This window comes from Elephantulus edwardii, unplaced genomic scaffold (genome assembly GCF_000299155.1).
Source record: "Elephantulus edwardii isolate Elephantulus edwardi_28Jun2011 unplaced genomic scaffold, EleEdw1.0 scaffold00017, whole genome shotgun sequence".
NCBI classification, from domain to species: Eukaryota; Metazoa; Chordata; class Mammalia; order Macroscelidea; family Macroscelididae; genus Elephantulus; species Elephantulus edwardii.
Window position 1 is genome coordinate 15,426,522 of NW_006399767.1, and position 22,881 is coordinate 15,449,402.

The following is a 22,881-nucleotide window of genomic DNA, read 5'->3' on the forward strand; positions in this document are numbered from 1 at the left end:
AGTTCCTTGTTTTTCAATGCAGTGTAGTATTCCATTGTGTGAATATACCACAGCTTCTCTATTCGTTTGTTTGCTGATGGGCACTTAGGTTGTTTACAACTCTTTGTTATTGTGAACAAAGCTGTGATAAACATGGGTGTACAGAGAAACTAAATTCTTATTCATTAAAACCTAAGAGAAGAATTAAATCAGTGAAGTAAGAATTGCAAAATGTGGGGGATGGGCAGGGAGAAAAGTGCAACAATGAATGGAAACCCTAAGTGTCTGTAAACTTTCATTAATTTAAAAAAACAGAATTGCAGAATGGTAACTGTATACCAAAGCAGCAATTCATGACACATTTTTACACATTTTTAAAAAAATAATGTTTAAAAAATTAGAGACACACACCCAAGTAATTTTTGTGAGATTTTCTTATGGTGTAAATCACCTTAGTAGAAGATGATTAACATACGTTCTACCACTTCCATGAGAGCGCCTTCAAAGATGCCTATCCATCCCACCTGTTTTCAGACTAACATTAAGAACTTGTACAGCAAATCATTCCGTTCTGGTAGCCTAGTGGTAAGAATCTGCACTTCAGTCCCAAAGGCTGGCAGTTCGGACTCCTCAGCTACTCCGCGGGAGAAGGATGGGCACTCTCCTTTCATGTGATTTACTGCCTCTGAAAACTCACTGGAGGATCAGCTATGGGTCGTTTGCAACTTGACAACATACAACAACTACCACCTTATTTTAATATTGTATAAATATGATAAGGTAAACTGATCAAGACAAAACTAGCTTTGTTTTATTGGCAAAAGTATTAGGTATGTTGAAAGCCTACTTCTTAAAGCCAAATCAGTTCTGACTGAGAAAGATTAAGAAAAAAAATAGAGGTCTCAATACAATTTTGAAAATTAGAGTTTGTGTTCAGGTCAGGGTGGGAGCTGTTGATAGATGACTGCAGCCTACTATAGAAAGAACAAGAAGGCAGAGAAGAAATTCAGTTCATTTTTAATGAGTAGCCCTCAGTTCCTTGCTCTCATAACTATTTGGTGAAAATTTTAAGGTCAAATGTAGGATGTCAGAAGACTTCCAAATAGCTTAATCTCGTCCCTCAGTATTAAATGACTTTATAGAAAACATCCATCAAATTAAATATTTCAGGATGTCACTGCCCTAGTTGCCATTCTCATAGCAACTCTGCACACCTACTCCTTGCTTGCTGACATGGTTAGGTTCCAAAGACCAGAACATTTAGCCAAAAATCAGCATTATGCAAAAGTGGAGGATGGTTACAGTTACTACACAACTGTCAGAGCACTGGGCCTCATGCCCACCCAGGGTAAACTCCCCCACAGCCAGCGCTAATCCCACCTCTCTCCACTGTTGGTGACAGACTCACTTCATAAATGCTCAAAAAAGTCATACAGTCAGCTTTTTACAACTGTTGTGAATGATAATCAATTGGTACATGAGGCATATAGTGCTGTTAGTTTTTCTGACTTGTATTTTCATACTAAATTAGTCTTTTTAAATGTCTGTCTTAAAAATACCTTTTGTACAATTTGTATTTCTCCCATCCATGTTCTCTATTCTTTCTTTTATAATGTTATTGTTGCTATGTGCCATTGAGTCAGAATTGACTCATAGATGACCCTCCAGTATCTTCTCAGAGGTTATAAATCACACAGAATGAGATTGCCTGTCTTTCTCTGTAGCAGTAGCTGGTAGATTTGAACTATATGTCTTTGGGTTGGCAGTGTGGTTCCTTGCCACTAGGCCACCGGAGCCCCCTTCTTACAATATTGGTTGAATGTAAATAGTTTAGAATGATTGATATACTCAAAGATAATCACTTACGTATTCTTCTGATCATTTAATCATGCCATAATAAATTATAAAGCAAACTGTAAGCAGTTTTCTTAAGTTTCTGCTTGTCAGTAAACCTTTTTTACACTGAATTATTAAAATTGTTTTTAGCTTTACCACATCATTGAGTAGCAGTGTGAAGAAAGCATGGATTCTGGAGCCAGACAGGCCTTCCTGAGTCCCAGAGAGCTCAGACCCTGAGCTGTCCTCTATAAATTTGGGCCAGATCAGTTTACTTACTAAAGTGTGAGGACTAATTCCTGCTTTTTAAAGTTGCAGTATTAGATGACTTACAAAGCTGAGAAACTCGAATGTTGTATTGTTTACAAAACCAGCTCAAAAGGAGTTGATGTGCAAGGTAGGGATAATAAAGTATGAAGCAGTCATGAAGTTTAATTGAGATAAGAAAACATAGTGTGCTTATTATAACAGCATTGCATACATTAGCTGTCTACTAAGCATTTTACATAGTCTCATATATAGATTCTTAATGTTTACATACAACCCAGTGAAGTGAAATGCAGTCATTACCATTTTAGAAAAGGTGGGGAGCTCTGGTGGCCTAGTGGCAAGGAACTGCAACTACAATCCCAGAGGCGCACGGTTCGAATCCACCAGATGCTCTGCCGGGGAAGGAGGGACAATCTCCTCCTGCACCAGTCAGATCTGATTTGACGGTACACGCACACAAAAATTAAAAAAATAAAAACCATTTTAGAAAAGGGAAAACCAAGACTTAAGAGTTAAGACTTTTCTACTCAACCACCTTTTTAGGCTATAGTTGTAGCTGAGACTGAAAGAAAGAGGAAATTGATTTGCTGGAGTTTAGTGGCAGAGTAGTGATGTCAGTTTGAGGACTAAGTTACATCTGATTCAGGCCATGGTCTTTCCAATTACTAGCTATGCATCTAAGACCTGGACAGTGAGCAAGGATGACAAAAAGAATTGATGCCTTTGAGCTGTGGTATTGAAGAAGAGCACTGAACATCCCATGGATGGCCAAAAATGTAATAGAGTGCTCTTTGGGGGCAAGAATGATGACTTCACCTAACATACTTTGGACATTTTGCTAGGAGGTGCTATTCCTTGGAGAAGGACATGATGTTGGGAAGGGTGGAGGGTCGGCGAAGGAGGGGAAGACCCTCAACCAGGTGGGTTGACACAGAGACTGCTGCAATGGGCTCTTGTGTGTCAGGAAGTGTGAGGATGGCGCAGGATAGGACTAAGTTCAGATCTTTTGTTCCTAGGGTCTCTATGAGTCGTACTCAACTCAGTGGCACCTAACAGCAAGTGACAGAGACAGCCCTAGAACCTAACTTGTAAAGGGACTGTGATCCACCAGCTGCTCTGTGTTGGATGATGGGTAATCTCCCATGTGATTCACAGCCTTGGGAAGCTGCTGGAAGGTCAGCTGTGATGCAGTTTTTACTCAGTAGCAATGGAGGTTGTTTTATGAGGTACCAAAACATCCACATATTAAAATGCAAAGTATCCAGACTTATATTTCAAATTTCTCCTTTCATGCATATACATTAGTCCTAATGCTTGGAAGACATTGGAAAGAAAACTTTAACAAATAGCAAAAATGCATCTGAATAAAAGACAAGCAGAATGCAGTGTGATCCTGATGGTCGCACTGACTGACACTGGTCAATACAAGGTTTAGTCTTCCACAAGGCAGGTCACCAGAACACTGGCGTGCAGATGCCGAACATTAGGGCTCTGGCCAGCCCTGTGCAGTAGAAATCGGTTTGTCTCTCAGGCTACCTCAGGCATTTCTTTACTCCTGGAGCCAGGTTTCTATCTAACTGCCTGGACTCCCCAGGGTTCTCTTTGCAAATCCTAGCTCAGTTCCTCACCCTGCCCTCTTTAAATCCTTATTATCATTATTCATGGATGCTATCATTCTCTTATTGATTCCTAATCCTCTTTAGAAAGATATATTTATACCTCAACAGCTCAGCAGTCTTTTTAGGGACAGGTCATGGGCAGCTGATCCATATGAAAAGCCAATCAAATTCTAGATTCTTCAGCCAGTGACTTAATCAATTTGGATTTACTTTTTATGAGATCTGTTCCCTTCAGCACAGGCTATTGTCCTTTAACCACAGATACAGTATCACTAAAAAGGGAGAAAACATTGTCACACCAAAACAGCTGAAATACTGCTGTGACAGAGGTGTAGTTGTTGATGGGCTGGGGTTGTCTTCAGGTCTGTTGAGATGGGGTTGAAAATCATTGTGCTAGATGATCTCCATGGCATTGTCCAGTTCTAAAACCCTGATGTCTCGTGATTTCACCAGGTAGCTACTAGCCTGAGCACTCAAAGGAGTCAAGATATACTGACTTGTAACAGTAGATCTAGCACTGTGTGTCAAGATTGTGGTCATTCACTCAAGCGTTTTAATCCTTTTAAGTACTGACCACTTTTCTAAAACAGTTGACATCCAACTCATAGGAGGCCCAAGTAGAACTGTGCTCTGTAGAGTTTTCAGTGGTTGATTTCTCAGTAGATTGCTAAGTCCTGAGGCACCTGAAGGGACTCCATCATCTAGCCCTTGGATCCTTCTGTTGGAAGCCAAGCACATGAATTGTCTGTACCCCCAGATTCTAGTGGCCTCTCTCTCATTGCCACTGAGTCGCAGTCAACTCAGTGCTGACCCTCAGTGGGTTCCAAGGCTGTTACTGGAATGGAAGGAGACTTTTCCATTTTTCTCCCTCAGAACCACTGGTGGATTTGAACCTCCTGAGAAGCTTAACCTTTGGGTTAACCTTTGGGTCAGCAGCACCAGCTCCCTGCCATCTAGGCCACAAGAGCTCCCTAGTTACGTGTTTTGTGGTGGTATTAACGTGACACTGAGTCAGAATCAACTCATAGCTGACCCTCTAGCAGGTTTACAGACACTGTAAATCACATGGAAGGTGACTGACCATCTTTCTCTCAGAACAGCTGTGGGTTCAAACTGCCTGCTTTAGGTTGGCAGTGTAACTCTCTACCTACTAGGCCACCAGGGCTGTCCTTTCTCTCAGGGCTATCAAGTTGCAGCTGACTCATTGCTGATCTTCCAGTGGGCTTTCAGAGGCTATAAATCACACAGGAGGAGGCTGTCCATCTTTCTCCTGCAGGGCAGCTGGCTGATTTGAACTGTCTGTTTTTTTTTGATTGTCAGTGCAATTCCTTACCCACTGGGCCACCAGAGAGCTACCTACTACTACCTTAAAAACACCTAAAACTTCCCATTGGCATTGGGTGGATTCTGACTCAGCAACCCTGCAGAACAGAATAAACTTGCCCCCTAGGGTTGCTGAGACTGTCTGCCTCTATGGAAGCAGGCCGCCTACCACATCTTTTCTGCAGACTGGTGGGTGTGATCTCTTGTTTAGCTGCTGACCTTTGTTTTCCAGCTGAAAACTTAACCACTGTGCCAGCAGGATCCTTACTTAAAACGTGCTGGTTGTGTTACGTGCCGTAAAGTCACCTGTGACGTATAGCGGCCATATGTACCATAGCTCTGAAGCCTGCCCTGTCCTGAGCCAGTCTCACTGAAATGTAGGGACTTAAAAATAATAGGATTTGTTTTCCATGCAAATCTGCAATTTGGGCTCAGCCAGGACAGTGTCTGCTCTGGTTGGTACCAACTGGAACAAGATTCATCTGAAGGCTCACTCAGTGGGTCATTCAGAACATAGACACATGGCCTGTGTACCACACAGTGCCTGGGTTCCAAGAGTGAGCAGAGAGACACGTGGAAACCGTATCATCTTGTTAAAACAATGGTGAAATCCACATACCATCAAATTAGCAATTCTGTAGCAAGCAGCACATTTACAGTCCATATTTTCTAACTACTGATCCTTCTTCTTGGTTCTCAACTTTTGCATTCCCCATTATTATTATTGTATCTTGGTATGCTGCTCTGGATGTGCTCACCAAGTTATACCAAGAAATCTGGAGGTAAACTACCTGGCCAACTGACTGGAAGAGATCCACATTTAGCCCCATTCCAAGACAAGGTGATCTGACAGTGTATGAAAATTATCAAACAATATCACAAATATCCAACTGTGAGTTCCCTTGCTTTGGTGAGAGTCAGTTGTGGACTGGGTTGTTTTTTCCTTCACAATTTGGTGTGAGATGATTGGATTTCTGGGATTTAGCTAACAATGATCTGTGGGCTGGAAGCCTGTTGTGTAGAGTCGACCAGGACCTGGTGGATGGGCCCCGACTAAGCCTCCACTTTGGAGACACATGTGTGAAGCATTTGGATTCTGGAAAATGGGTTTTCTTGCTTTGTTGAGGGCCATTTGTGAACATTACTAGCAAAGATCCATATTTATTCCCTTTCCCAAGAAAGGTGATCCCACAGAATGTGGAAATTATTGAGCAATATCACATGCAAGAAAAATATTACTTAAGATCATCCAAAAATGACTAGAAGAGTTCATTGGCAGAACTTCCAGAAGTTTAAGCTGGGTTTAAAAGAGGCAGTGACACCAGGGATATCATTGCTGCTGTCAGATGAAGCCTGGCAGAAGCAGAGAATACCAGAAGAAGAATGTCTATTTGGGTTTTATTAATTATTGCAAAAGGTATTTGACTGTGTAAATTATAATAAACTAACATTGAAAAAAAATAAGAATTCCAAACACTTTAATTATATGAAATCTATACCTAGATCAAGAAGCTGTTAAACAAACAGAACAAGGGAACACTGCATAGTTTAAAATCAAGAAAGGTGTGCATCAGAACTATATCTTTTCTCCATATCTGTTCAATCTGTATGCTGAGCAAATCGTTCAAGAAGCTGATTTACGAAGAAGAATGTGGCATCAGGATTGGAGGAAGACTCATCAACAACCTGCATTAAGCAGACAGCACAACCTTGGTTGCTGAAAATGAAGAGAACTTAAAACACTTCCTGCAGAAAATCAATATGGATTACATTTCAACATCAAGAAGACAATAATTATCTGTGAGCCAAAAGACAGCATCATGATAGATGGAGAAAAGATTGAAATTGTCAACTATTTAGTCTTAACTTGGGTCCGCAATCAACAACTTTGAAGTCAGGAGGTCAGGAGACATACAGTATTGGGAAAGTCTGCTGTCAGTGACCTCTCCAAAGTCCTGAAGAACAATCAAGTCAGTTTACAGACTAAATGTGCCTGATTCAAGCCATGGTGTTTCCAATAACGTGCTGTGCATCTGAGAGCTGGACAGTGTGTAAGAAGGAAGACAAATAAATGCCTTTGAATTGTGTTGGAAAGAGTGCTGCATATATCATGGACTACCAAAAGAACAAACATGTCTTGGAGAAAAGGTAGCCTGCATGCTCATTAGAGGCAAGAATGGTAAAGCCTTGTCTCAAATACTTCGGGCGTGTTGTTAGGAAAGGTTATTCCTTGGAAACGTTATGCTTAGAAAGGTGGAGGGTCAGTAAAAGAGAGAAGGATCTTCAATGAAATGGATTGATACAGTAAGTGCAGCAATGGACTCCATTGTGTCAGGGCTGATGAGGATGGCGCAGGATAAGACAGGGTTCAGCTCTGTTTTTCCTAGAGTCACTATGAGTCATCATTGACTCAACAGCACCTACCAACAACAACATAAACCTTTTCACTTATTTTGTATAGTACAATAAAAGAGTGCTGTTGAAGTATATCTGAATGCTAGTGAGAATGATCCAAGAGGAGGGAGATTGAGGATTTGCTGTTGTTGTTAGGTGCTGTCGAGTCGAGTACAACTTGTAGTGACCCTAGAACAAAAGATCTGAACCCAGTCCTGTCCTTCACCATCCTTGCACTTCCTGACACACAAGAGCCCATTGCAGCAGTCACCGTGTCAATCTACCTGGTTGAGGGTCTTCTCCTTCGCCAACCCTCCACCCTTGCCAACATCATGTCTCCCTCAAAGGAATAGCACCTACTAGCAACATGTCAAAAGTATGCGAGATGAAGCCTCATTATTCTTACCTCCAAAGAGCACTGCAGCTGACCCATCTCCAAGACATACCTCTTTGTTCTCTTGGTCATCCATGGGATATTTAGTGCTCTTCTCCAACACCACAGCTCAAAGGCGTCAACTTTTTTTTCTGTCATCCTTACTCATTATCCAGCTCTCAGATGCATAGCTAGGAATCAGAAAGACCATGGCTTGAATCAGACACACCTTAGTCCTCAAACTGACGTCACTATTTCTCAATAATTAGAAAGGCCCCTAACTGCAGGTTTTCCCAGTGCAATGAGTCTCCTTATTTCCTGACAGCTCATACCAAGGGTGTTAATTGTGGATCTGGGCAAGTTGAAGTTGTTGACAGTTTCAATCTCCTCTCCATTCATCATGACACTACCTATTGGTCCAGTGGTAAGAATATTTTCTTGCTACTGAGACACAATCCATGCTGAAGGCTATGTTCCTTGATCTTCTACAACAAGTGCTTCAAGTCCTCCTCACTTTCAACAAGTAAGGTTGTGTCATCTGCATAATGTAGGTTATTGATCAGTCTCCCTCCAATCTTGATGACACATTCCTCTCCATAGAGTCTAGCCTCTCAGATAATTTGCTCAGCATATAGATTGAACAGGTATGGAGAGAGAATACATGCCTGACGCACTCCCTTCCCAATTCCAGGTCATGCAGTGCTCCCCTGCTCTGTTTGCACAACAGCCTCCTGGTCCAGGTATAGGTTCCTCATGAGCACAATCAAGTGCTCTGAGATTCCCATTCTTCTTAATGTCAGCCACAACTTGTCATGATCCACATAGTCAAACACCTTTGCATAGTCAATAAAGCACAAATAGACATTCTTTTAGTATTACTTACCTTCAGCCAGGATCCATCTGACATCAGCAATGATATCTCTGAACTTGTTGTGCATTTCTGAAGCTGAAAGAACTGAAAAATGTATGCCTCATGTCACAATATTGAAAGATGCTATGGGTACTACATTGAATGATCCAGAAAGCATCAAAAGAAGATGGAAGGAATATGCAGAGTCACTGTACCAGAAAGAACTGATTGACACTGAAAAATTTCAGGAAGTACCATATGAACAGGAGCCAATGGTAATGAACGAGGAAGTGGAAGCTGCATTGATGGCATTGGCAAAAAATAAGGCCCCAGGAATCAATGGGATACCAACTGACTTTTTCCCATTAACAGATGCAGACTTGGAAACACTTAACAGTCTATTCCAGGAAATTTGGAGGATGGCTGTCTGAGTAATGGATTGGAAGAGGTCCATATGTGTTTCCATTCCCAATAAGGGTGATCCAAACAAACTGAATGTGGAACTTATTGAACATCATTGATATCACATGCAAAACAAAATATTGCTAAAGATCATTCAAAAATGGCTGGAACAGTACATAGATAAGGAACTTCCAGAAGTTTAAGCAGGATTTAGAGATTGAGGATACAGAATATAAAAAGAATTGTTTTGGAAATTAATTTATTGAGTAGGCAAAGAGAGATGGGCTCTCAGAAACTGTCAAAGGGCTCGCAGGTGAAGGAGTGGGATTGGGATCTTGCTCCCAAAGGAGGGGAAAGATGCCAGAGTATGTGAGTGCAGACACAAGTACAGTGCTAAACACTGCACTGGGAAGATTGAGATTCACCAATTTCTCTCTGGTGTATTTGACAAAGTTGTCAGCTGAATGCGAGAATGAAGTAATGGATAATAAAAGAAACTGTTGTTAAATCAACAGTTTAACAGACTGAAATCCTGGTTGATGTTAGTGGCTTGTTGGAATAAAGGTTAGAATATGTGAGCTTGAAGGGGGAAGTTATGATGCTGAAGACACAGGGCTTGAATGTTTCTGAGATGATGCAGAAGTTGAATGAAATCAGTCTCGGGTACAGACTCTCAATCTTTAGTGTACATTGGAATCATTTGCCCACCGCCAGTCCCCATTGCTTCGATTCCAATTCATCGTGGCCTGGTGTGTCATAGTAGAACTGTGCTCCATAGGGTTTTCAGTGGCTGATTTTTGTTAATTATTTGACTGAGGTGCCTCTGGGAGGACTCAAAACTCAGCCATTCAGTTAGCAGCCAAGCATGTCAACCACTTCACCCTTCAAATCCTGAGGGGTGGATTAGCACCCAAGAATTTGCATTTCTTCTTAGCTCCCAGATACTGCAGCAGCACATCCAGAGGCCATAGGGAAGGGGAGGTCAACGTGAGGGGGAAGAAAAACTCTGGAGATAAGGAGACCAAGGACTTTTGTATGTGGAATGGATCCTCTGTGCACTTAAATGGTGAAGTTACTAAGCTGATGCCACTTGGGAGTGATGACAAGGAAGGGGATGTATGTGTTCATGTCCATGGTCTCAGGGGCTGCCATGCCTAAGGGAGGAGAAGACCATTGGAAGAAACAAAGAGGAGTTCTGGAAAAGACTAATCTCTAACCCCTGATGGATGTGGCAGGGAAATCACCAGCCCCTGAAAGAATGACAGGAAGGCAGGCCCTGTTCCAGGAAGACCTTGAGCTTTAAAGGAGTAAGGGCCATGTGGGGTCAGGGAGTGATGAGAGAAGGGGTCAGGCCTGGAGGTGGACAAAACAATTCAAGGGTGGACACCCTGCCTGGCTGGGCACTGTGGGCTCCAAGTGGCATTTCAGACTCTCTGAAAATGCCCCAACATTCAGAAAAATTAGTACTCCGGTTCTTCTCATTTCTTGGAAATGCCATTTTTATGTGGCATGAATATGTAATTTGATTTGAAAACAGCATATGAGTATTTCATAAAGAGGTAAGGCTCTTCAAAGATACTTTAGATCGTGTTTCAGATATTTGTCCTTGTTAATATTGTGGAGGGAAAGTAGGAAAAATCTTAGCTTTGGGTATGAATCTTGGTGAAGGTTGTCAGAGGGAAGTATTAGCATGTTAAGTCAGAAATTGAAAATATTCTAAGACTTAAGGACATGGTTTCTGGCGGAGCTTCAGGCCCTGTGGTGCGAGCTAACTTTTTTATTATGTGCTTTCATGTCAACTCTATGAATGACAGATTTGAACCCTGTGTCATGCTCTATCCTGGGCCATCCTCATCCATCTGCCACACTTGAGCCCAGTGTTACAGTCAATGTGTACAAACCACCTAGTGCCCTTCATATATTAGATCCTGCTGTTCTCCCTAGACTACTGGGAGTGGGGAGCCTCAGGTCAGTAGCAATAATAACGATATAATAAGGGCTTGGAATTGGTGTAACTTCTCCAGACATTAGAATCTAGTGTGTCCAGGAAAGAGCTTTGGGTCCCCAGGGAAAGACCGTGCCATGGGAGCAGTCTGTCTTCTCTTCACCTCCCATAGGCATCGCTCAGCATCCTCTTCCTCCTCAGAACCTTCTTGTTAAGTTCAGCTGCTTGGTTGGCAGGGCCGAAGGGAGGGGTAGGGATGGGGTCACGTAGCAGCCTGGAGGTCAGACTTTCTAGGGGAATCCTCTAATAATCTTAGGGCAGCTTAAGAGGCCTGGACTCCACCCACTACCCCTTGCAGCCTGTCCCCTCCACTGCCAATCATGTTCAGTTGCCTAGGAGATGATCAAGAGGCTGTTGAAGCAGAAGAAAAGTTAAGAAAAGGGTCATCGCCTAAGGAATCCCTCCACAGAAGCCCAGAGGAGACGCGGAATCCTGTTCCTTGACGTTTCTCAGGCCGCAATGGGGCAGCAGTTCAGCTGGGAGGAGGCGGGGGTGGCCGAGGAGATGGACGTGGCCGAGCTCCAGGAGTGGTACAAGAAGTTTGTGGTGGAGTGTCCCAGTGGCACCCTCTTCATGCATGAGTTTAAGCGCTTCTTCAGGGTTGCAGACAACGAGGAGGCCAACCAGTACGTCGAGGGCATGTTCCGAGCCTTCGACAAGAATGGGGTAAGGCACCCAGGGACCCGTGCCCTGCTTTGCCCTCTTGAGCAAAAGGGGCGTCTTCAGGGGGAGCTCCCAAATCTCTTTCCTCCAGCTGCTCCCCTTGCCCTTCTTTTCTCTCCATCTCCCTGCAATCTTTTCTCTTATTCTTCCCCTCAACTCTTCTCTCCTCATTACCCTGACCCTTCCCTTCTTTATTCACCTCTGCCTCACCTGCTCCCCTTAAACTATCATCTTTGGTCAGACTCTCTTTTCTCCTGAGACTTGAAGGTACTTTGGGTAGAGAGACAGGCAATCCACGTCTTCTATCTGTGTTTTCTGGTAGGACCCAGGTTTCCACGTCTACTGAAGCCTCTGGCACTGTAAACATGCAGAGTGAAGAGCCTAAATGAGACTAGCTGTCCTGAGATAGTGGGGAACCCCCCTGGTCAGTGAGGTCTTCTTCCCCATCAAGTCGCTGGAGGAGGCACCTTCACGGGCCAAGAGACCCGAGGGGTGATGCAAATATCCCTTCAAACACTTTTTGTCATTGAGGATTCCATGAGACCATTCAAGACCAGCAGCTAAGAAGGTAACAAATTTTTAAAACAGACACTTGGTAATTGAACTGAAACATCAACCTACCTTCAATATAAAGAGCTACCCTGTTTACAGCCCCTGCAGTCTTTTAAATCAGTAAGTCTACCTCAAATCTCTATGTTAAGCCCACAATTTTTGAGGGTGAGCTGGACTCAGACAGTAGACCTGGAGTACGTCTCAGTACTCCACTTCCCAGTGTGTGGAGGACTTGCACTGGGGTTTTGGATGACTGCACATCAGTTTGGAGATTGCCCACAGTTTGGTTGTGTCTAATGCTTCCCTATGATCAGGCCCAGCTGATATATTTCTGGGAGAAGTTCCTCTGAAGTGATGTGATATTGTTCTCCACATGACCGTAGGGGGTGTGTGAAGTCAATTGACCCTCTTCAGGTGAGGCTAACTGTAATGATTTGGTTAGGGCAGTGTTGGCCCAGGTTCTCCACTATGGAGTTACTGTTTTTCTCCTTCGTGATTAAGAAGAATCTTCCAGGGAGATACTTCCAGACCATGTAGATACCCTGTTACTCATCAGATTTTCATCTACTAGTCTTGGTCTCCCTCGATTTTCTGACCCCCTCATTCCTTCTTTATTGGCATTCTACTGTAAGAAAGAGCTTTCTTTGGAAGTACTTTTAAGATCCTCTGTCTCCTTTTCTCACTGTCTCTCTCCAATCCCACACCCACCTTTACTTTCCACTGTCAGTCAGTCAGTCCCAGCTGTTGAGTTAGAAACGACTGGTAGCAGATCCCCCAGGGGGTTTTCAGAGGCTGTGAATTATACAGAAGATGGCCCATCTTTCCCCTATAGAACAGCTGGTGGATTTGAACCACCTGAGCGGCGTGAATGTCCAGCTGGCACTGCAGCTCTCCCTGGACTATGCCAGCCTAGCTACCGACTCCTCAGCTTGGTACAGTCTGTATCAAGGAGTCCCATGCTGGGTGCTTAATCTGAGATTTCTAGGCTAAATGAAAATGAAAGGGTTCCTAGATCTAGCTCATGTTTTAAAATATATAGTGATAAAAACAAGACTTTGGTGGAGGCAAAGAGGTTGGAACACCTTGTCTCTGCTTCTACTTCCATTTTAACTCTCCTCCCCAACACACGCCCTGTGGTGAGTGGAATTGGAAGACAAGGAAGGCTACATCTGGGATTCTTACATAACTTGCACTGGGGTTAGGGCTGGTGTGCAAATGAAGTCAATTCAGGAATAAATGGGGCAGATGATCTCTCAGAGCAGCTCACACGGCACCGTGTCTGCTCCCGCTCTTGAGCAGACAGAGGCGTTTCCATCACTCCTTGGCCGCTCTGATAACTGAAGCTGACAGGAGCCTGGGCCCAGCGGAGGAGATTAGTTCCAGCTGGAAACGTCCCAGCAATGGCCCTGGGGTTTGAAGACTCTGACGAGTGAGAAGACCCATCAGTAAGGCCAGCTTGGAATGTGCCTCAGACACGGCAAGGAGTTGTAGAAACTGTAAGTTGTTGAGAGGGGGGTGAGGTCAGGATGGAAGGTTCTAGACGAAGGATGAAGGAGAAGCTTGAGATCTGGAGAGTAGAGATTTGTCCGTGGTTTTTCTGGTTGGCTACCCCCTTAATGCTGGATACCAGGCTTAACTTTTCAGATAGAAAAAGACCTTGAGTGAAAGAGGGAGGCTCTGAAAATGTGCTGAGCTGGGGAAGAGGTGTGACTTGAAGGCCCTGCCACTTACAGACTAGATTGCCTTGGACAATCTACTCAACCTCTGAGTCTCATTAGTAAAATGGGAGTATCAGATGGAAAGGAGATGATTTATGTAAAACAGCTGATCTTTTGCACACTTTATACCCAATTATAATTTTTAAAAGCAGCACACGATTGATTCATTATAACCTTACTAAATAGTAACTACAGATGGAAATAGCCCTTGAAAGAACATAATTAGACTCGACCCTAAAGAAATTACCAAGGGAACTCTGGTGGCATTGTCTATAGGGTGTGACGTTGCTAACCAGAACTTATCAGAGGTGTGAGAAAAGGGCACCTGCAGGAAGAGGTCCACTGTGTGACGTAAAATATTAAAGCCATAATCAGCTCCCCAAAAACTGTGATTTTAAATAATTTCTGAGGACATAGAAAGTACTAAATAAAAATCTAGTAAATAAAACCATAGAAATCATTGGAACTTAATTAGCTTTTTAAGGGAGGGAAACACAAAAAGGCTTTTACAAAACATGTTGAATAAAAACACCTTCAGTGTCAGGGTGAAGCAAACCTAATTTAATTTCTTCTTGATTTTTCTTTTTAATGTCAATATTTTTCTTTCCCTTTTCTTCTTTCATTCTGTTTTATTTCTTGATTGCTAGTTGTTTTGTGTTTTGGTCTCTTTTTTTTTTTGCTATTTTCCCTTGGAGTTCCCCACCACCACCATCATTTCTCCTGTTGCTCAAACCTTGCTCACCCAGGCCGACCTTGATCTGCAGTTGGGCTTCTTGAGAGGAGGAAAAATTGCTGTTGTTACCTTTCTGAGAGTGGAAGAGTTCAGAGGGAGTCACATGAAAGTAACACTTAGAAAACACCTACACGTGGGCTGTCCCCCTTTTCCTTCCTCTATCCGGTTACCCCCTAAACTCCTTTCCTCCTTCCATGTAATGTCCACCTATGGAAAAGTCTCGAGGCCGAGCTGGGACTAGAGCTGCTGACTGTCTGCCCTCGAGCCCAGGTGTGGAAGCCTTGGACTTGAATGAGAGGACAAAGGGAATTTTCAACGTGAACACTGCTTTCTCATCTCCTTTCAAAACTACTTTAGTGCCAGATTCAGATTGAGCCCATCACTTATTCATTGATTCATCAATATTTATGGGGCCCTGACTCAGGGCATGTGTGGCACTGAGCTAGGCAGGGAGGAGAAACAGAAGCAATGTGAGTCCCTCCCTGTCCTCTGGGAGTTTATAATAGGCATACTGACTTATGACGATGCCAAAGCAAGTACAGAAATCAGTAGCATGGAGAGCGGGCACTGTGAGTGCTAGGATGAGGGGGCAGAGAGAGGACTGTGGCTGAGGAGTCCGAGCAGGCAGGCTCCCTGGAGGAGGCTGACAGCCTTGAGGGATAAGTAGGATCAGGTGAGCATGTTGTGCTGTTCGGTGCTGACAACCCCATGTGACAGTATAACTGCCCAGGAGGGTCTTCTCGCCTGGAAGCTCTATGGAAAAGGACATCAGATCTTTCTCCTGCAAAAGCAGTGGGTGGGTTTGAACTGTCAACTCTTCCTTTAACAGTTAAGCATTTAAGGCCTGACTTGAGCAATTGTACAGATTGGAAAGAGGTTCCAAGGGTGGAGAACAACATGAGCAAAGAGACAGACGCCTCACGGATTACAAGGAAGAGAAAAAGCCCTGAGTTTTACGGACAAATGATCTTTTTTTTAAAATGAAATTTTATTAATTTTAATGAACATATACAGAGATTTTGGGTTTCCATTCATTCATTGTTGCACATTCATTTTCTCTACCCTCCCCCGCAGTTCCTTCCTCTTTTTTTTTCCTCCTTGAAAGTCTGTTTTAATTGTCCCATTGCCACAGTGCTTGTCAAAGCCAGTTCTGATTAATCTCCTTTGTCAGTGTGTCCTTTGTCATTCCCTATCTCTCCTCCCTGAGAGAGACTTCACCCTGATTCATAAGGAAAAGGGGACAGCATATTCTCTTAGCTACTTCCTGCTGGAAAGGGACACTGTAGGTTTCAGGGTGAAGATCTTCTCTCACTACTCTAAAGGGCCCCTTTGGCAGTAGGAAACACGTAGACTATTGTGGAGATTGATTTTGGAACAAATGATCTTGAATAGGGCTGCCGCCTGCCGTCTGTGGAGGCCTAAGGGGCCTTACTAGCTTCCCCTCTCATTGCAGGACAATACCATCGACTTCCTGGAGTATGTGGCAGCCCTAAACCTTGTGCTGAGGGGTACACTGGAGCACAAACTGAAGTGGACGTTTAAGATCTATGACAAGGACCGCAATGGCTGCATCGACCGTGTGGAGCTGCTAGACATTGTGGAGGTCAGTGTTTCTACCCAGAGCCCTGCACAGCTGAGCACTACTGGGCCTGTGCATTGGCTCCTGGAGGTGCCGGCTGAAGGAGAACTTTCCCTGGGACTAGGGCTGAGGATGAGGGATTGAAATCATTCAGAGTGTGTTTCCTGACCACAGTACAATGGAACTAAGTCAGTTACCAAAAGATAACAAGAAAAGTCCCCATCTGTTTACGTCAAAGTAATAATCTCTCTCTCTCTCTCTCTCACACACACACACACACACACTCTCTCTCTCTCTCTCTCTCTGAGTTCTCTAACTTTGTGAAATGGAGTGCAGGTTGTTGGAATCTTTCCACGTTTAAAACACTCAATTGAAGAGATTTGATCTTAGAGCCCTTGGGTTTCCATGCTCGTGTTCACAGAAGCCCACAGCTAGGAGCTTCTCAGGTGGAATGAGGCCCAAGGAGTTCTGGGAGAACAACCTTGGGGGCAGGTCCATTTTCATTTGGATCATGTGTTCCCCAAATGAGCAGCCTTGGGGGCCAGTGCTAGTGAAGGGGTGCTGAGGGAGGTGGGCTTGCGAGATCTCCTGCCATTATGTCTGGATCTTCTCCACCAGGCGATCTACAAGCTGAAGAAAGCCTGCCGGATGGAGGTGGCGGACAAGCAAGACCAGCTGCTCACGCCCGAGGAGGTCGTGGACAGGATCTTCCTCCTGGTGGATGAGAACGGCGACGGTAACAGGGGTGGAGACGACAGTGGGGAGGGCCACACTCTCTGAAGCACCCCTACTCTCTGACTGTGCAACCTTGGGGCAGGATCTTCCACTAACCTGCGACCACTGTCCTCATCTGTGAGATGGGAGTGGAGAGGGATGTATTAAATAACAAGTGACCTCACTAATAGGCGATGTTTGTAAGAGTGACTGAAACTCCTTCCGGAGTTGCTGATGGAGGTCATTTGAGTGTAATAAGAGCATTAGGATCTGGCAGGTGAGGATGATGCATTTAATTTCTTGCTTGGCCTCAGTTTTCTCCCCTGGAAAATGGGGATAATGACAGTGGTTGAAAATAATAAGTGAGATGATGCACTTGAGTGCCAGGGCTAGGATCTGGCTAGGATCTGTTTAGTTGGTTCTAACTCATGGTGATCCCATATATTTCGGAGGAGAACTCCATAAGAAAGGAGTGCTCCCCAGGGTTCCTTGACTGTAGGTAGCCTTTTTGAAGGAGATGAGCAGGCCTTGCTGTCTGGTGGGCTCGGATGGCCAACCTTTCTGTCACTAGAGTATACTTAACTGCTGGTACAATTCAGGGCCTTGGTCTGTTTCTCTCTTCTGCACAATGTTTGGCCTCACAACTGTGCAGGGAGAAAGCTGGCCTGGAATACTCTCCAGAAGAGCCTTTAAGACTGTGGAAGAGATCACTTATTTCAGGGTATCATGAGTGGAGTGGTGGGAATGAGTGTGTTTGAGACGGCGAGGTTGGCACAGGATAGAATGGCGTTTAGGGCTCTTGTACATAGGGTCGCTATGAGACTCGATGGCACATAACGACAACAATCATTGAAGCAAAGGTCAAGCCCCAGTGCTTCAGGAGAGCATCCTAGGAAATGCCTGGACAATCAGAATTGACAAGCCTGCAAAGATGTCAGTCTGGAGACTAAGGTGCGCCTGATAGATGCCAGGGTCTTTGCAATCACTTGTTATGTATGCATCAGAGAGCTGGACAATGACTAGGGAGGACAGAAGGAGAATTGATACCTTTCAGCTGTGGTGTTGGAGAAGAGTATTGAATATACCATAGACTGCTAGGAGAACAAACAGGTTCACCCTGGAGAGGGTGAAGCCGGGCTGCTCCTTGGAGGCAAGGATTCTGAAGTATGTCTGACATACCTTGGGCATGTTGCAAGGAGGGACTGGTCATTGGAGAGGGACATCATGCTTGAGAGGGTGGAGGGACAGCGCAGGAGAGGAAGACCCTCAATAAGATTGATTGATTCAATGATTGTGGTAATAACGGGGCAGGTGTGTTGGAGATGGTGTGATTGGCACAGGACAGCAGAGTTTAGGGCTGTTGTACATAGGGTCACTGTGAGTCGCAGGCGACTTGACAGCACATAACAACAACAACAACTTGCTTAATACCTGAAACCACAGACTGGTTTGTGTCAGAGAGGTATAAACACACCCAGAGAGCAGCCTTCTCCTGCCCGGCCTTCCTTCCTTCCTTCTCTCCAAATGATCGTTTCTGCTCTCTCGTGCTCAGGCCAGCTGTCTCTGGATGAATTCCTCAAAGGGGCCCGCCGTGACAAGTGGGTGATGAAGATGCTGCAGATGGACGTGAATCCCAGTGGCTGGATCTCCCAACAAAGGCGGAAAAGTGCTATGTTCTAAGGGGTCAGGCCTGGGAGCCCTCGAAGAGCCCACAGCCCCTTCAAGACTCTACGCTCACCGGGTTTTGCAAGTAGCAGAGGAGGCCCCTGGTTCAACCACACCATTCCCACTCTTTCCCTGCTTGGGCTTCACCCTGCTGGTCCTGGTATGGCCAACAGGACACCATCTGTATCAAAGGACTTCCTTGAGTGGTCAAGGGAACTGGTTACCATTTTCATGCAGCTGCTTCTGGGAGAACGGGTCCCCACACTTAATTAGATTGTTCTCAGCTAGAAAGATAGACCAAACTGAGCAGTGGGGCTCCCACAGACCAAATCAGCAACCCCACACTTACAGGATACAAAACAGACTGGTCAAAGGTAAGATTCTGGAGAAGAGGTACGAATAGGGGAAGAAAAGTTACATTCTCCCCAGGGCTGTCAACCAGGAACACTTGCAGCAGGTGTGGTTAACTGTGGGCTTCAGCTCTGTGGAGAGGTGGACTGTGCTCACAGGGTTGTTTTGGCTCTGCTTTGGTGCTGTCAATCTCGGCTGCCAGCCCCCTCAGACTCCCCTGCCCCAGGCCCCTCAGACTCCTCTAACCTGGTCCCCTCAGACTCCCCCTGTCCCGGCCCCCACAGACTCCCTTGCCCCAGAGTGGACTGTCCCAGATTCTTAGCCACAAACCATGTGTGTCTCCTTAAAGTGTGGAAGAAATCATTGCTCACTGTATGGGGGAGGGAGGAATTGTTTCCAGAGGGAGCTGGGGCCCTGCTGACGCTTCTGGGGCAGGTTTTGCCTCCAGCTGTGCTGTGACTTCACACAGGCCATTTGTCTTCCCTCACCTTGGTCATCGCATCTACAGTGAGCAGACTGGACTAGATGGACTGATGGCAAGATTATTCACTTTTAGACATGGAGTTCTAGTTGGGATGTCGTCTCTTATGTGCAACCCCAGTACAGAAACTAGATCAAAAGGAAGCCGTCCTGTGTGAAGATGGAGAGTGGTGATGGATGGTGCCATGGGGTAATTTATGTCGCTGAATTGTACGTGTGGAAGGTGTCATGAATTGTGCCTGTGGAAAAGGACGGCAAATGTCTTCATAGATAAATGTAATTTATGGCAGTAAATAATAATATCTTTTTAATGGTGTCAGCCTGTTTGCAGATGAGTAGAAACCCAAATTCCTGTTCTCTCCTAGAGCCAAGGAACCTCTGACCAGGACTCTGGGTCAATGTCACCCCATCCCCCAACCTTAGAGATGATTGAAGGTGCATCCTGGGAAAATGTTTGCTTTAACTCAAATAAATACATTTTTATGTTGATATATGAACTCAAGAGCAACGGTGTCTCTCTGGAGACTAAAGTGCGCCTGATACAGGCCATGGTCTTTGCAATCACTTGTTATGCATCAGAGAGTTGGACAATGACTAGGAAGGATAGAAGGAGAATTGATGCCTTTGAGCTGTGGTACTGGAGAAGAAAATGGAACATGGACTGCCAAGAAAACAAACAGATTCATCCTGGAGAGGATTAAACCAAGCTACTCCTTGGAGGCAAGGATTCTGGGGCTTCATCTGACATACTTTGGGCATGTTGCAAGGAGAGACAGGTCCTTGGAGAGGGACATCATACTTGGGAGGGTGGAGGGACGGCGCAAGAGGGGAAGACCTTCTATGAGGCGGATTGATTCAGTGACTGGGGTAATCGGGATGGGTGTGTCGGAGACAGTGCGATTGGCGCAGGATAGAGCAGGGTTTAGGGCTGTTGTACACAGGGTCGCTATGAGTCGCAAACGACTCGACGGCACATAACAACAACAATATGAAAAAATAAAACGAACTTTTCAGCCTGCAGTTTCACAGGCCTGCTAGTCATGCAGTTTTCTTTAGATGTGAATTTTAGGTAAAATAACCCTGATTGATTTATAAGTATTAACATGGCTGTTGTTGTTGTGAAGTGCCATCGAGTTGTAGGCGACTCATAGCAACCCTATGAACGGAAGTCCTCGACACTTGCGTGTGCGACTTTTTATCCTCTCTCCAGGTTCACAGGGTTTCCGGAGGCAAGCTGTGTATGCAAGTGGATGCCACTCCTGCTTCCAAGCTTGTTTTATACGGGGAGCAAACACTGTCCACCATGGGTAACCGTTATCGCATTTGACACATCAGTGTCACAGTGTTCAGCATCACAGTGACCACAAATTACCTCTCTATGGCAAGTGGACACACCAGGGCTATATGACCTAGAAGACTGTTTGAACAAAAACAATGAAAAATAGGCCTTAGGGCCACAGATTAGAGTTACCCACCTTTGGCTTGGTAGCATTGCTTTCAGTCCACTAGGCCAACTAGTCTCTCTCTGTGTTGTTAAGTGCCGTCGAGTCGTAGGCAACTCATAGCGACCCTATGAACGAAAGTCCTCGACACTTGCATGTGTGACTTTTCATCCTTCCTCCAGGTTCATAGGGTTTCCGGAGGCAAGCTATTTATGGAAGTGGATGCCACTCCTGCTTCCAATTAACATGGTATACATAATTAATATCACTTATGTGTTCATGCAGAGATTGTTGAACTGGCACGTGTTCTGTGATATCTGCGTTTTATCACTTCATCTTGCACACTCTGGACATGTTGACCAGCACAGTGGCTGCAGCACTGGCCTCAAGCTCAGCAGACTGGAGAGATGGCCCAAAGTTGGGCAGCATTGTTTTCCATGACTGCTGAGTATTGAACCAAAGCCAACTCACTCACTCACTCACTGACCCAGAGTTGGGACCAACTCCATTGGGTTTCGTAGCCATAATAGGAGGCACGTGCCCGTCTTTCTCCCATGAGCCTCTGGTGAATTCAGACGACCAGAGAGAGCAGTGGCCTTTGAGCAGGCAGTGAAGTTCTCTACCTAGTTTGCCACCAGAGCTCCTCATTACAATAAACCACATTCCAAAGAATCTAAGTGGTACACAGATAAACCCCAGTAATGACTGAAGTTGGGAAGTGTGCTCATGAAATATACATATTTTCCCAACTTTGACCTTTGGGATTTCCCAAAACGTAGTCAGCAAGAAGGAAGGCTAAATTATGTCACCTCCATTTATTTTCAGCGACCTCCACCTTCCCTCCATGTCTGTGGTAAAGCTTTGACAGACTTTCCCATCCAGGGTGGCCCAAGTGATCGGTTGGATGAGAGTTAGCAAAACAAGCTTTCAGCCTCAGACTCATAGTCTCAGGAGACATCAAAGTCAATTGATATAATGTAGTCTGCAAGGCCAATGGTTGGTTGGTTTGTTTTTAATCCCCTGACCAAGGCCAGTGTTTTACACTCTACATTGGTAATGACTGGGGACTTAAAACCTTCCGAGTAGAATCTAAGGTGCAATCATTTCTCTCTCTCTCTCTCTCTCTCTCTCTCTCTCTCTGGAGCAAAGAGTGAAGAAAAGGAAAGATACATGGAAATAATTAGAGCACAGCACTAATAGACCTCGAGCACCTCAACTTCCATAACCCCGAGACCAGAACTAGATGGTACCCACTTACCAACACACACAAAACTCAAAATTGCAATAATGGCCAGGCTTAGTGGCCCGACAGAGATTGGAGGAAACCCTCAAGGCTGTGGCCCTTAGCCACTCTTGGAGCCTGAAAACTGAACTTACCTTGTAACCAAATAATACACAGATCTAAAAGGTTAATGGCAAAACCAGGGACACACTCAACACTAGAACACTCAACTGCCCAGGATCAAAAAGGACAAAACTCAGAAGGGAGAAAGGGACAGGATTCAAGGATCATGGAAAGAAGAGTCACAGAGATAATAAGAGTGATGACACAATACGGGGATTGTTATGTGCTGTTGAGCTGCCTATGACTAACAGTGACCCTCTGTACAGCAGCCCTGTCCTGAGCCAGTCTCACATTCCAACACACCAACCCCCATTGCCCAAGTTACTTTATCAATCCATCTCCTCCAGGGCCTTCTTCTCTTGTGTTGCCCCTCCACCCTTCCGAGCATGATGTCCTTCTCCACGGATTGGTCCCTCCTGACCACGTGCCCATAGTATGTGAGACAGCTTCAAAATCCTAGACTCCAAGGAGAAACTTGGTTCCACCCTCTTCAAGACAGACCTATTTGTTTTTTTGGCAGTCCAGGTATGCTCAAGACTCTTCTTCAGCACTACAACTAGAAGGTATAGCTTCTTCTTCTTCTGTCAT

At 44.8% G+C, this 22,881-nt stretch overlaps 1 protein-coding gene across 1 annotated transcript; it reads left to right on the plus strand.

Moving 5' to 3' along the window:
* Positions 1-11,510: 11,510 nt before the first annotated feature.
* On the plus strand, positions 11,511-18,690 carry GUCA1B (guanylate cyclase activator 1B (retina)). The gene is made up of 4 exons (XM_006881990.1): positions 11,511-11,717; positions 16,171-16,320; positions 16,915-17,032; positions 18,563-18,690. Exons 1-4 carry the CDS (start codon positions 11,511-11,513, stop codon positions 18,688-18,690), a joined length of 603 nt encoding a protein of 200 aa, XP_006882052.1.
* Positions 18,691-22,881: the final 4,191 nt, after the last annotated feature.

Coding starts and splice junctions, on each gene's coding strand:
- GUCA1B (XM_006881990.1), top strand. CDS start 11,511: ATGGGGCAGCAGTTCAGCTGGGAGGAGGCGGGGGTGGCCGAGGAGATG. Junction 11,718..16,170: donor GAGCCTTCGACAAGAATGGG/GTAAGGCACCCA, acceptor CTCTCATTGCAG/GACAATACCATCGACTTCCT. Junction 17,033..18,562: donor GGTGGATGAGAACGGCGACG/GTAACAGGGGTG, acceptor TCTCGTGCTCAG/GCCAGCTGTCTCTGGATGAA.